Genomic DNA, 15,365 nt, shown 5'->3' on the forward strand with positions numbered 1-15,365 from the left:
TATATGCTTCCTTTAGTTATACTATTCTCCTTATATATGCTTCCTTTAGTTATACTATTCTCCTTATATATGCTTCCTTTAGTTATACTATTCTCCTTATATATGTTTCCTTTAGTTATACTATTCTCCTTATATATGCTTCCTTTAGTTATACTATTCTCCTTATATATGCTTCCTTTAGTTATACTATTCTCCTTATATATGTTTCCTTTAGTTATACTATTCTCCTTATATATGCTTCCTTTAGTTATACTATTCTCCTTATATATGCTTCCTTTAGTTAATACTATTCTCCTTATATATGTTTCCTTTAGTTATACTATTCTCCTTATATATGCTTCCTTTAGTTATACTATTCTCCTTATATATGCTTCCTTTAGTTAATACTATTCTCCTTATATATGCTTCCTTTAGTTATACTATTCTCCTTATATATGCTTCCTTTAGTTAATACTATTCTCCTTATATATGCTTCCTTTAGTTATACTATTCTCCTTATATATGCTTCCTTTAGTTAATACTATTCTCCTTATATATGTTTCCTTTAGTTATATTATTCTCCTTATATATGCTTCCTTTAGTTATACTATTCTCCTTATATATGCTTCCTTTAGTTATACTATTCTCCTTATATATGCTTCCTTTAGTTAATACTATTCTCCTTATATATGCTTCCTTTAGTTAATACTATTCTCCTTATATATGTTTCCTTTAGTTATACTATTCTCCTTATATATGTTTCCTTTAGTTATACTATTCTCCTTATATATGTTTCCTTTAGTTAATACTATTCTCCTTATATATGCTTCCTTTAGTTAATACTATTCTCCTTATATATGCTTCCTTTAGTTATACTATTCTCCTTATATATGCTTCCTTTAGTTATACTATTCTCCTTATATATGTTTCCTTTAGTTAATACTATTCTCCTTATATATGCTTCCTTTAGTTATACTATTCTCCTTATATATGTTTCCTTTAGTTATACTATTCTCCTTATATATGCTTCCTTTAGTTATACTATTCTCCTTATATATGCTTCCTTTAGTTATATTATTCTCCTTATATATGCTTCCTTTAGTTAATACTATTCTCCTTATATATGCTTCCTTTAGTTAATACTATTCTCCTTATATATGTTTCCTTTAGTTATACTATTCTCCTTATATATGCTTCCTTTAGTTAATACTATTCTCCTTATATATGCTTCCTTTAGTTATACTATTCTCCTTATATATGCTTCCTTTAGTTATACTATTCTCCTTATATATGCTTCCTTTAGGTCATATTATTATATTATTCATATTATTCAGAAACACTCAATACATGTTCATTGTTGTGATGACTTTTTGTGCTTGCTCTGTTTCAGGAAGTATCAAGGTGATCAGGCTGAGTCGGTTCACCTGGGCGGGGGGGGTTGGCCTACCTGTATAAAACCAGCTGGCCCACTCAGTCTCTCTCTCTCTCTCTCTCAGCAGCAGAACCTTGATTCTTTGTTTGTTTTATTTTGATTAATTTATGTACAGAAGTTGATTTAATAAATTACTTTGGTTTTGGTTTACCTTAACGGTGTGTTTTCCTCCGGAGTGTGGTTATGGATTGTGAGTCAGTTCATGACAAAATGGGGGCTCGTCCGTTCAGTTGGACCTAGTTTACTTGAATATGGTTGTTTTTGTTTTGTTTTAGTTTTTTTCCCCCTTGCAACTATTGGTAGGTGGCATTTGTTTGTTGCTAGGGTTTTGTTTTGGGGATTTGACTGTTTCTTGAAGGAGAATTACACATGCTGGTTTTTTCTGGTAGGTAATGGAATTGGGGAGAGTTTTGGTGCTCGGTTTGGTCCAGTTGTAGTATAGTCCTTATAAGGAGTCTATTTCCCCCTGGTAGGCTTATCAGGTTCTACTTGTAGAGCCTGGCGGGTATCGTGTGGCTGTGAAAGTGAGTAGAGCTATATGCTCAGGTTCACGTCAGTGGGGTGCTGGTGGTGGCTGCATAGCAGGTACTTTCCAGTCCCACTGAGTTTGTGATTAAAGACCCTCGTAACAGCCTGAAGACTAGGGTTGAGTTAGATAGTTTTTGTTCTTAGTTAGCGGGGGTTTTGGACTTCCTTGTTTGTGGCTACTTAAAGTTGTTTTTCTGGACCATTGTGTAACTGGGTTTTGGTTAAGTGAGACATGGCCTCTGTTGTGGAGGATTTTTTGTCTTCTCCTTCTGAGGAGCTTTTGGAGCAGTGCACTAAGGACCAGCTCTTGAAAATTGCTGAACACTTTCAGATTGAGGTTCCTGATAAAAAGCTGAAAGACACCATCAAAAAGACTGAAATCTAAATTGCTGGATGATGGTGTGTTGCTGATTGAGGAGGTGACTCAAAAGCCTGTGGTTTCACAGGGTATTTTGACCTTTGAACAACAAAAGGAGCTTTTATTGCTGCAATTGGAGCATGAAAGACTTAAGAACGCCAGACAACTTGAAATGGAGGTGTTGGGGCAAAAAACTGAGATGCATAAATTGGAGGTTCAACAATATAGGCTTGAGATGATTCGGGAAGGAAAATTGGCAAGTGAGGGATTGGTTCAAAGAAAATGTGAATATGAATTTGATGTTGGAACTAATCTCTGTTTGGTCCCACACTTTACAGAAGCTGATCCGGACCTCTTCTCTTTGTTTGAGAGGGTTGCTGAATCCAGGCGATGGTTGGATGCAGAACGCACTCTCCTCCTCCAATGTGTGTTCACGGGTAAGGTGCAGGAGGTGTATGCAGCTCTATTGCAGGACAATTGTATCAAGTATGAAAAGGTTAAGGCTGCGGTTTTGAGAGTGTTTGAGTTGGTCCCTGAGGCCTATAGACAGCGCTTTAGGAACTTCAGGAGACAAGATGCCATGACACATGTTGAGTTTGTTCGGGGTCTTGCGACTCAGTTGCATCGCTGGTGTAAGTCAGCAGGTGTGAAAACGTTTGGAGAGTTGTGTAATTTGGTAATTCTTGAACAGCTTAAGAACTGTGTGCCCAGTGGCATTGCCACCTTCATTAATGAAAGGAATCCTAGGACTCCTCATGATGCTGCTGTGCTGGCTGACGAATATATTCTGACTCATAAGACTACATTTTCTGACATTGTCCCAGGTGACACGGGTTATAGGTCTTGCCCTACTGTTAGAGGTAATGGGGGAGGATTGGGGTCAGATGCAAGTCATTATGAGCGTCAGCCTTGGAAGAATTCTGTTTCTAGTCGTACTTGTAACTATTGCCAGCGCGTGGGACACTGGAAGAATGAGTGCCCTGTGCTTAAGGCTAGGACTAGGCCCAATCATGGGTCTGTGACATCCAGTGCTTTGGCTGCCCCAGTGTGCAAGACGGTTTCAGTACTTCCTGAGACAGAACAGTTGCCAGTTATGTCTGCTAAGTCTGATTACTCTGCATTTATTTCCAAAGGGTTTGTGTCTCTTCCAGGGTCAGATGAGAAGGTTGCAGTGACCATTTTGAGAGATACTGGTGCTTTGGATTCTTTTGTGTGTGAGTCTGTCTTACATTTTTCTGCCAACACAGACACATGACAGTTTGTTGTGGTTCCTGGGATGGGGTTGATTCCTCTTTTTGCTCCTCTCCACAAGATCAATCTACACTGTGGTTCAGTTTCTGGGGATGTGGAAATTGCACTCCGACCTGAACTCCCAGTTGAAGGGGTAGATATTATCCTCGGTAATGATTTAGCTGGTAGTCGGGTGTGGCCAGATGATGCAGTTGACGGTATGTCTGAGCAAACTCAAATCTTGTCGTCCTCGCAGCTTTCTGGGGTTGAGCAAGGGGGGTTCCCAGCCTGTGCTGTTACTCGTGCTATGAGCAAAGCCGGCCCTGACATTTCTCAGGACATGGAGGCTGAAGATCTCCCTCCTGCTTTGTGTGTGCCTGCACCTTTGCAGTCCATATCTTATGGTGAATTAGTAAAAGAACAAGCTCTTGATCCTTCTTTAAAGGGACTTTTTGGACAAGTGTCTCCTGTTGAGGAGTTAAAAACGCTTCTCTCGGATACTTTGTGCAGAATGATGTTCTGGTGAGAAAGTGGGTCCCACATTGTGATGACTACGTAGGGAAACCCGTTGTGCAGATAGTCGTTCCTCAACCATTTAGGCAGATGGTGTTAAAAGTGGCACATGATGATGTGGCAGGGCATATGGGTGTTAGGAAAACGTATGCCCGTCTTCGGCAGCATTTTTTCTGGCCACGCCTTAAGAGGGATGTTTCAGCTTATGTTAAAACTTGTCACACTTGTCAGTTGACAAGTAAACCAAATCAGAACATACCTCCTGCACCTTTGTGCCCGATTCCAGTGATTAGTCATCCAATGGAATACCTAATTGTGGATTGTGTGGGACCGTTGCTCCTTCGAAGTCTGGATGCCAGTACCTGTTGACTGTCATGTGCCAAGCTACCCGCTATCCCGCGGCATACCCTTTGCGTTCAATTACAGCAAAGGCCGTAATTAAGGCTCTGACTCAGTTTATGTCTGTGTTTGGCAATCACTACAAAGTGATCAGGGTTCAAATTTTACCTCAAAGGTGTTTTCCCAGGCTTTGAAACTGCTCTGCATACGACATAATATGTCGCCTGTTTACCATCCAGAGAGCCAGGGTGCATTAGAAGGTTTTCATCAGACTTTGAAGTCACTTTTGCGTTCTTTCTGTGTCCAAATGAGCCGTGATTGGGAAGAGGGGTTGCCTTGGCTGTTGCTTGCGGCTAGGGAGGTTGTGCAGGACAGTACAGGATTTAGCCCCAATGACCTCATCTTTGGCCATACTGTCCGTGGTCCACTGACAGTGTTAAAATCAGAGTGCCAGTCATCTGAGCCACCTCAGAGTCTGTTAGAATATGTGAACTGTTTCAGGCACCGACTGTATGTGGCGTGTCGGTTAGCAAAAGAGAACTTAGGTAATGACCAAAAGAAAATGAAAACTACGTTTGATCGGCGAGCTGAGTTGCGTCAGTTCAGTACAGGGGATCAGGTGCTGGCCTTGTTACCTGTAGTGGGGTCCCCATTTCAGGCTAGGTTTTCTGGTCCTTTTACGGTGGTGAGGCAGGTTACTGAGCGGGATTACTTGATTTCTATGCCTAAACGCAAGACCAGACTTTGTCATGTCAACTTGCTGAAGCCTTATTTTGGGCGTGAGCCTTCGCCGTCGGAAACTGTTAGGCCTGAATCTGGGGTGAATCCTGTTCTCTGTGTTGGGATGGTGTCAGGCGAGGTTCCTTCTGATGTGGGGAAAGCTGGAGGGGAATTATAACCAGATGATTGTGTGTTGCAGGGAAGGTTAAAGAATTCAGTGGCATTAAGGTCTTTAACTTCACTTTTCAAACATTTAGATGACTGCAAACAAGGAGAACTAAGTGCTCTGATTAACAATTACCCTGAGTTGTTTTCAGATACACCATCATGCCCAGATCTAATAGAACATGACATTGATGTTGGTACAGCTGAACCAATTAAACAGCGTTTTTATCGTGTTTCCCCTGACAAACGGGAGCACCTGGATCGAGAGACTTTAGAAAGGTACCAGGCTGCGGGGACCTGAGATGGGTGACGGTAGGGGTGAGTGACAGTTAGTAGCCTTACTGGCTCAGCCTGTTTAATGGGTTGCCCAGTACACCTTTAGTGTTTCTTTACCATTTAAATAACCAGTTAGTTTGGGTTTGTTTATTAGAATATGATTTATGCTACAGAAACTAATTTAAGGGGGGTGTGATGACTTTTTGTGCTTGCTCTGTTTCAGGAAGTATCAAGGTGATCAGGCTGAGTCGGTTCACCTGGGCGGGGGGGGTTGGCCTACCTGTATAAAACCAGCTGGCCCACTCAGTCTCTCTCTCTCTCTCTCAGCAGCAGAACCTCGGTTCTTTGTTTGTTTTATTTTGATTAATTTATGTACAGAAGTTGATTTAATAAATTACTTTGGTTTTGGTTTACCTTAACGGTGTGTTTTCCTCCGGACTGTGGTTATGGATTGTGAGTCAGTTCATGACATTGTTATGCAGACGATACTCAATTATATTTATCAATAAACCCTAAATAATGATATCAGCCACTAACCCTAACCCAGTTATTGATCAGTAAATGTATTGACTAGTATATTACCTGGTAGGGCATAAAGGTATTGATCAGTAAATGTATTGACTAGTATATTACCTGGTAGGGCATAAAGGTATTGATCAGTAAATGTATTGATTAGTATATTACCTGGTAGGGCATGGCGTACAGCAGCGCATCATACGGAATAAACATGTAACCATCTGACATCATCCCCATGTCCAGAGCAGCCAATAAGAGGTCTTTCTGATCCTCTCCACCAATCAGGACGGAGCTCATACACATGATCACCACTGCAACAGAAAACAATGTTTATTGTTTAATGTTTGTCAATAATAATCAATAATCTGTTACTACTACATAGTACTACATAGTACTACTACTACATACTACTACTACATAGTACTACTACAGAGTACTACTACACAGTACTACTACACAGTACTACTACAGAGTACTACTACAGAGTACTACTAAAGAGTACTACTAAAGAGTACTACTACAGAGTACTACTACACAGTACTACTACACAGTACTACTACAGAGTACTACATAGTACTACTACTACATACTACTACTACAGAGTACTACTACACAGTACTACTACACAGTACTACTAAAGAGTACTACTAAAGAGTACTACTACAGAGTACTACTACACAGTACTACTACACAGTACTACTACAGAGTACTACTACACAGTACTACAGCTCTTCACTGATTGTAACCTTTTGACCCAGACAAAGATGGCTGCCCTGACCTTTGACCTTATCAGCCTCCCTGATTGCTCTGAGCGCCTCGCGCGGTCCGCCTTTATTCGGGGTTTCCATGGTAACCACTGGACCAACCGGGAGGCCCAGAGCCCTCAGTGCGGAGGCCACTTCCTGTCCTGTACTCTCCCAGAAGTCTGTTGGAGCTGATGACGTAAACAGAGGAAGAAATGTAAAATACATATAAATAAATATAAAATAAATATAAAAATATAAAAATATAAAAATATAAAAATATAAAAATATAAAATAAAAATAAATATAAAATAAATATAAAATAAATAAATCAATATAAAATCAATATAAAATCAATAAATAAATATAAAATAAATATAAAATAAATTAAAAAAAATAAAATAAATAAATAAATATTAATAAATATTAATAAATATAAAATAAATAAATAAATATAAAATAAATAAATAAATATAAAATAAATAAATATAAAGTAATTATAAATAAATATAAATCCTTCAATATAAATGAATATATGAAACACACCTGTTAGACCACGCCCCCCTCTGTGACATCACAGCTCACCTGAGACCACGCCCACGTGCGCCCAGTGGAAGAACCGCAGAACGGTGAACAGCACCCTGCTGGGAGGAGTGATGGGCGGCAGGTTTGGCCAATCAGCATCCAGACAGCCTGGTGAAGAAAGCCCCGCCTCCCAGTGCTGAGCCAATAAGGAGGCAGCGTGACAGAGGGAGGGGTTAAAGGGCCCAATGTAGGCGTGGCCGTAACCCTCCATGTCCCCGAGTTCTGTTAGCGCTAAAAGGTTAGGGTTATAATTAAAAATGATCGTTAGTTCATTGGTTAGGTGTTAGTTGGTTCATTGGTTAGGTGTTAGTTAGTTCATTGGTTAGGTGTTAGTTAGTTCATTGGTTAGGTGTTAGTTAGTTCATTGGTTAGGTGCTAGTTAGTTCATTGGTTAGGTGCTAGTTGGTTAGTTCATTGGTTAGGTGCTAGTTAGTTCATTGGTTAGGTGCTAGTTAGTTCATTGGTTAGGTGTTAGTTAGTTCATTGGTTAGGTGTTAGTTAGTTCATTGGTTAGGTGCTAGTTAGTTCATTGGTTAGGTGCTAGTTAGTTCATTGGTTAGGTGCTAGTTGGTTCATTGGTTAGGTGCTAGTTAGTTCATTGGTTAGGTGCTAGTTGGTTCATTGGTTAGGTGTTAGTTAGTTCATTGGTTAGGTGCTAGTTAGTTCATTGGTTAGGTGTTAGTTAGTTCATTGGTTAGGTGTTAGTTAGTTCATTGGTTAGGTGTTAGTTAGTTAGTTCATTAGTTAGGTGTTAGTTAATTCATTGGTTAGGTGTTAGTTAGTTCATTGGTTAGGTGTTAGTTAGTTCATTGGTTAGGTGTTAGTTAGTTCATTGGTTAGGTGTTAGTTAGTTCATTGGTTAGGTGTTAGTTAGTTCATTGGTTAGGTGTTAGTTAGTTAGTTCATTGGTTAGGTGTTAGTTAGTTCATTGGTTAGGTGTTAGTTAGTTCATTGGTTAGGTGTTAGTTAGTTAGTTAGTTCATTGGTTAGGTGTTAGTTAGTTCATTGGTTAGGTGTTAGTTAGTTCATTGGTTAGGTGTTAGTTAGTTCATTGGTTAGGTGTTAGTTAGTTCATTGGTTAGGTGCTAGTTAGTTCATTGGTTAGGTGTTAGTTAGTTAGTTAGTTCATTGGTTAGGTGTTAGTTAGTTCATTGGTTAGGTGTTAGTTAGTTAGTTAGTTCATTGGTTAGGTGTTAGTTAGTTCATTGGTTAGGTGTTAGTTAGTTAGTTAGTTCATTGGTTAGGTGCTAGTTAGTTCATTGGTTAGGTGTTAGTTAGTTCATTGGTTAGGTGTTAGTTAGTTCATTGGTTAGGTGCTAGTTAGTTCATTGGTTAGGTGCTAGTTAGTTCATTGGTTAGGTGTTAGTTAGTTAGTTCATTGGTTAGGTGCTAGTTAGTTCATTGGTTAGGTGCTAGTTAGTTCATTGGTTAGGTGTTAGTTAGTTCATTGGTTAGGTGCTAGTTAGTTCATTGGTTAGGTGCTAGTTAGTTCATTGGTTAGGTGTTAGTTAGTTAGTTCATTGGTTAGGTGTTAGTTAGTTCATTGGTTAGGTGCTAGTTAGTTCATTGGTTAGGTGTTAGTTAGTTCATTGGTTAGGTGGTAGTTAGTTCATTGGTTAGGTGGTAGTTAGTTCATTGGTTAGGTGCTAGTTAGTTCATTGGTTAGGTGTTAGTTAGTTCATTGGTTAGGTGTTAGTTAGTTAGTTCATTGGTTAGGTGTTAGTTAGTTCATTGGTTAGGTGCTAGTTAGTTCATTGGTTAGGTGGTAGTTAGTTCATTGGTTAGGTGTTAGTTAGTTCATTGGTTAGGTGTTAGTTGGTTCATTGGTTAGGTGTTAGTTAGTTCATTGGTTAGGTGTTAGTTGGTTCATTGGTTAGGTGGTAGTTAGTTCATTGGTTAGGTGTTAGTTGGTTCATTGGTTAGGTGTTAGTTAGTTCATTGGTTAGGTCTTAGTTGGTTCATTGGTTAGGTGTTAGTTAGTTCATTGGTTAGGTGTTAGTTAGTTCATTGGTTAGGTGTTAGTTGGTTCATTGGTTAGGTGTTAGTTAGTTCATTGGTTAGGTGTTAGTTGGTTCATTGGTTAGGTGGTAGTTAGTTCATTGGTTAGGTGTTAGTTGGTTCATTGGTTAGGTGTTAGTTAGTTCATTGGTTAGGTGTTAGTTAGTTCATTGGTTAGGTGTTAGTTAGTTCATTGGTTAGGTGTTAGTTAGTTCATTGGTTAGGTGTTAGTTAGTTAGTTCATTGGTTAGGTGTTAGTTGGTTCATTGGTTAGGTGTTAGTTGGTTCATTGGTTAGGTGCTAGTTAGTTCATTGGTTAGGTGTTAGTTAGTTAGTTCATTGGTTAGGTGTTAGTTGGTTCATTGGTTAGGTGTTAGTTGGTTCATTGGTTAGGTGCTAGTTAGTTCATTGGTTAGGTGGTAGTTAGTTCATTGGTTAGGTGTTAGTTAGTTAGTTCATTGGTTAGGTGTTAGTTAGATCATTGGTTAGGTGCTAGTTAGTTAGTTCATTGGTTAGGTGTTAGTTAGTTAGTTCATTGGTTAGGTGTTAGTTAGTTCATTGGTTAGGTGTTAGTTAGTTCATTGGTTAGGTGTTAGTTAGTTAGTTCATTGGTTAGGTGCTAGTTAGTTCATTGGTTAGGTGTTAGTTAGTTAATTCATTGGTTAGGTGTTAGTTAGTTCATTGGTTAGGTGTTAGTTAGTTAGTTCATTGGTTAGGTGCTAGTTAGTTCATTGGTTAGGTGCTAGTTAGTTAGTTCATTGGTTAGGTGTTAGTTAGTTCATTGGTTAGGTGCTAGTTAGTTAGTTCATTGGTTAGGTGCTAGTTAGTTAGTTCATTGGTTAGGTGCTAGTTAGTTCATTGGTTAGGTGTTAGTTAGTTAGTTCATTGGTTAGGTGTTAGTTAGTTCATTGGTTAGGTGTTAGTTAGTTAGTTCATTGGTTAGGTGCTAGTTAGTTCATTGGTTAGGTGCTAGTTAGTTAGTTCATTGGTTAGGTGTTAGTTAGTTCATTGGTTAGGTGTTAGTTAGTTCATTGGTTAGGTGTTAGTTAGTTAGTTCATTGGTTAGGTGTTAGTTAGTTCATTGGTTAGGTGTTAGTTAGTTCATTGGTTAGGTGTTAGTTAGTTAGTTAGTTCATTGGTTAGGTGTTAGTTGGTTCATTGGTTAGGTGTTAGTTAGTTCATTGGTTAGGTGTTAGTTAGTTAGTTAGTTCATTGGTTAGGTGTTAGTTGGTTCATTGGTTAGGTGCTAGTTAGTTCATTGGTTAGGTGTTAGTTAGTTCATTGGTTAGGTGTTAGTTAGATCATTGGTTAGGTGTTAGTTAGTTCATTGGTTAGGTGTTAGTTAGTTAGTTCATTGGTTAGGTGTTAGTTAGTTCATTGGTTAGGTGTTAGTTAGTTAGTTCATTAGTTAGGTGTTAGTTAGTTCATTGGTTAGGTGTTAGTTAGTTCATTGGTTAGGTGTTAGTTAGTTCATTGGTTAGGTGTTAGTTAGTTCATTGGTTAGGTGTTAGTTAGTTCATTGGTTAGGTGTTAGTTAGTTAGTTAGTTCATTGGTTAGGTGTTAGTTAGTTAATTCATTGGTTAGGTGTTAGTTAGTTCATTGGTTAGGTGTTAGTTAGTTCATTGGTTAGGTGTTAGTTAGTTCATTGGTTAGGTGTTAGTTAGTTCATTGGTTAGGTGTTAGTTAGTTAGTTAGTTCATTGGTTAGGTGTTAGTTAGTTAGTTCATTGGTTAGGTGTTAGTTAGTTCATTGGTTAGGTGCTAGTTAGTTCATTGGTTAGGTGTTAGTTAGTTCATTGGTTAGGTGCTAGTTAATTCATTGGTTAGGTGTTAGTTAGTTCATTGGTTAGGTGTTAGTTAGTTCATTGGTTAGGTGTTAGTTAGTTCATTGGTTAGGTGTTAGTTAGTTCATTGGTTAGGTGTTAGTTAGTTCATTGGTTAGGTGTTAGTTAGTTCATTGGTTAGGTGTTAGTTAGTTCATTGGTTAGGTGTTAGTTAGTTCATTGGTTAGGTGTTAGTTAGTTCATTGGTTAGGTGTTAGTTAGTTCATTGGTTAGGTGTTAGTTAGTTAGTTCATTGGTTAGGTGTTAGTTAGTTCATTGGTTAGGTGTTAGTTAGTTCATTGGTTAGGTGTTAGTTAGTTAGTTCATTGGTTAGGTGTTAGTTAGTTCATTGGTTAGGTGTTAGTTAGTTCATTGGTTAGGTGTTAGTTAGTTCATTGGTTAGGTGGTAGTTAGTTCATTGGTTAGGTGTTAGTTAGTTCATTGGTTAGGTGTTAGTTAGTTCATTGGTTAGGTGTTAGTTAGTTCATTGGTTAGGTGCTAGTTAGTTCATTGGTTAGGTGTTAGTTAGTTCATTGGTTAGGTGTTAGTTAGTTCATTGGTTAGGTGTTAGTTAGTTCATTGGTTAGGTGGTAGTTAGTTCATTGGTTAGGTGTTAGTTAGTTCATTGGTTAGGTGTTAGTTAGTTCATTGGTTAGGTGTTAGTTAGTTCATTGGTTAGGTGTTAGTTAGTTCATTGGTTAGGTGTTAGTTAGTTAGTTCATTGGTTAGGTGTTAGTTAGTTCATTGGTTAGGTGTTAGTTAGTTCATTGGTTAGGTGTTAGTTAGTTCATTGGTTAGGTGTTAGTTAGTTCATTGGTTAGGTGTTAGTTAGTTCATTGGTTAGGTGCTAGTTAGTTCATTGGTTAGGTGTTAGTTAGTTAGTTCATTGGTTAGGTGTTAGTTAGTTCATTGGTTAGGTGTTAGTTAGTTAGTTCATTGGTTAGGTGTTAGTTAGTTAGTTCATTGGTTAGGTGTTAGTTAGTTCATTGGTTAGGTGTTAGTTAGTTCATTGGTTAGGTGTTAGTTAGTTCATTGGTTAGGTGTTAGTTAGTTAGTTCATTGGTTAGGTGTTAGTTAGTTCATTGGTTAGGTGTTAGTTAGTTCATTGGTTAGGTGTTAGTTAGTTCATTGGTTAGGTGCTAGTTAGTTCATTGGTTAGGTGTTAGTTAGTTAGTTCATTGGTTAGGTGTTAGTTAGTTCATTGGTTAGGTGCTAGTTAGTTCATTGGTTAGGTGTTAGTTAGTTAGTTCATTGGTTAGGTGTTAGTTAGTTAATTAGTGACAGACCTTTGGAGGTGGAGCAGTCCTCGTCCAGCAGCTTCACGTCGTACCAGTATCCTCTGCTCAGACCGCGGTCAGTCCGTAACCGTGACAACGCTAGGTTGACGGCTGTTGTTGGCATCGCCCTGGAGAACATTGGGTCACATGTCCACGGGCCAATCAGAGCCAACTTGAAGGTGGCTGTCCAAACCTCAGGTATGCTTAGCAACCACAGACACGCCCCTAGCAACCACCCGGGAAGCAGCATCGTCACTCTGAAAGCCCAGAAGAAGAAACACAGAGACGGTTTATTAAGCGCAGAAGAAGAAACACACAGACGGTTTATTAAGCGCAGAAGAAGAAACACAGAGACGGTTTATTAAGCGCAGAAGAAGAAACACAGAGACGGTTTATTAAGCGCAGAAGAAGAAACACAGAGACGGTTTATTAAGCGCAGAAGAAGAAACACAGAGACGGTTTATTAAGCGCAGAAGAAGAAACACAGAGACGGTTTATTAAGCGCAGAAGAAGAAACACAGAGACGGTTTATTAAGCCCAGAAGAAGAAACACAGAGACGGTTTATTAAGCCCAGAAGAAGAAACACAGAGACGGTTTATTAAGCCCAGAAGAAGAAACACAGAGACGGTTTATTAAGCGCAGAAGAAGAAACACAGAGACGGTTTATTAAGCGCAGAAGAAGAAACACAAATATGTGATCTGGTTAAAAAATGTAAAAATCATCAAAGGTTCAAAACAGCTTTTAAAATGAAATGTATAAAATATGTTTCAATATCTCTACTGTTTATATTGTTGTGAATGACTGACAGCTTATTATTTAATATCTTTACTGTTTATATTGTTGTGAATGACTGACAGCTTATTATTTAATATCTTTACTGTTTATATTGTTGTGAATGACTGACAGCTTATTATTTAATATCTTTACTGTTTATATTGTTGTGAATGACTGACAGCTTATTATTTAATATCTCTATGTTTATATTGTTGTGAATGACTGACAGCTTATTATTTAATATCTCTATGTTTATATTATTGTGAATGACTGACAGCTTATTATTTAATATCTCTACTGTTTATATTGTTGTGAATGACTGACAGCTTATTATTTAATATCTCTACTGTTTATATTGTTGTGAATGACTGACAGCTTATTATTTAATATCTCTACTGTTGATATCAGCCAGATGTTTGTTCTGCTGACTTCAGTGACCTCTGACCTCTGTGCTGCCTGGCACAATAAGCTAATGCTAAAGAGCGCTAAGAGGGCTAAGTATAGCATCAATGCTAATAGTCTTAAGACCAGCTGACAGAAGGATCTGTTCCCCCGAGGCGAGGCTGCAGCAGACTCAATATATTACAACCAATCACATGAGCTCCTGTCATCACCTGTAAATGCAGCTACAGAGAGAAGAGTTCATAAGAGTTCAAATGGTCTCATATTAATTCATTAATAACGGATCATTCATACATTTAAAAAGTCCTCATTTATGCTTTTAGGGTTTCCTGACCCGAGTACGGGGTTTGTGGACCATATCATACTGGACTGGGTTAGGATTAGGGTCCACAGGTACTGGGTTAGGATTAGGGTCCACAGGTACTGGGTTAGGGTTAGGGTCCACAGGTACTGGGTTAGGGTCCACAGGTACTGGGTTAGGGTCCACAGGTACTGGGTTAGGGTCCACAGGTACTGGGTTAGGGTTAGGGTCCACAGGTACTGGGTTAGGGTCCACAGGTACTGGGTTAGGGTTAGGGTCCACAGGTACTGGGTTAGGGTTAGGGTCCAGAGGTACTGGGTTAGGGTCCACAGGTACTGGGTTAGGGTCCACAGGTACTGGGTTAGGGTCCACAGGTACTGGGTTAGGGTCCACAGGTACTGGGTTAGGGTTAGGGTCCACAGGTACTGGGTTAGGGTCCACAGGTACTGGGTTAGGGTTAGGGTCCACAGGTACTGGGTTAGGGTCCACAGGTACTGGGTTAGGGTCCACAGGTACTGGGTTAGGGTCCACAGGTACTGGGTTAGGGTTAGGGTCATGTTATTATTAAATGTGCTGATGAAGTGGTAGACTACAAATGTTTAACCCTAACCCTTAAAGAGGACAACAGGAAAGGGTTAGCTCTAACACTCGACCACCAGGGGGCTCCACTAGCACAGCTGGGTCACATATCTGGTCACAGTATGCAATACATGCAATTTAAATGAGCACTTATAATTTGTAAGGATTTAAAACCCAACAGTGATGTCACAGTTTGATCAGGAGGTCAAAGTGAAGAGTTGATCAGCTGATTGAAGGTGACTAGTGTCTAACACTTTAAGCTGATTAGCAGGATGAAGCCGGTGCTCTCTAAACATTCGAGTTTAACTGAAGCACAAAAAACATTTATTATTAAAAACAGTTTAACAGCAACTCTGCATTTATTTTACAGTTCTGATCAATCTTTATTCCTTCAGTCAGTCAAGAGATTAAACCTGAATATCATCATCATCATCATCATCATCATCAATCAATGCATCAACAACCATCATCACACACACACACACACACACACACACACATACACACACACATACACACACACACACACACACTTTACCTTTGTCTCAAAGCTTCATCTGACTGACGAAAAAACTCCAGTCGACAAAAGGAAAACTCCTAACTGACCGACGCTGAACTGCAGAGTGCTGAACGAGAGAGAGAGAGAGAGAGAGAAAGACAGAGAGAGAGAGAGCGACAGAGAGAGAGAGCGACAGAGAGAGAGACAGACAGAGAGAGAGACAGAGAGAGAGACAGAGAGAGAGAGAGAGCGACAGAGAGAGAGAAAGAAAGAGAGACAGAGAGAGCGACAGAGACAGAGAGAGAGCGACAGAGAGAGAGAGAGAC

General features: G+C 39.1%; 1 protein-coding gene across 1 annotated transcript in view; it reads right to left on the reverse strand.

Moving 5' to 3' along the window:
• The window catches only part of LOC133976981 (retinal guanylyl cyclase 2-like), a 29,389-nt gene extending 22,341 nt beyond the window's left edge, over positions 1-7,048 (reverse strand). Inside the window, exons 1-2 of the mRNA XM_062415122.1 lie at positions 6,835-7,048; positions 6,225-6,367 (exon numbers count right to left, since the gene is read on the reverse strand). Of these exons, the coding sequence (XP_062271106.1) occupies positions 6,225-6,367; positions 6,835-7,027 (336 nt within the window). The 5' untranslated portion in view covers positions 7,028-7,048. The remainder of the gene's footprint in view (positions 1-6,224; positions 6,368-6,834) is intronic.
• Positions 7,049-15,365: the final 8,317 nt, after the last annotated feature.

Source organism: Scomber scombrus, unplaced genomic scaffold, assembly GCF_963691925.1.
Source record: "Scomber scombrus unplaced genomic scaffold, fScoSco1.1 SCAFFOLD_187, whole genome shotgun sequence".
NCBI classification, from domain to species: domain Eukaryota; kingdom Metazoa; phylum Chordata; class Actinopteri; order Scombriformes; family Scombridae; genus Scomber; species Scomber scombrus.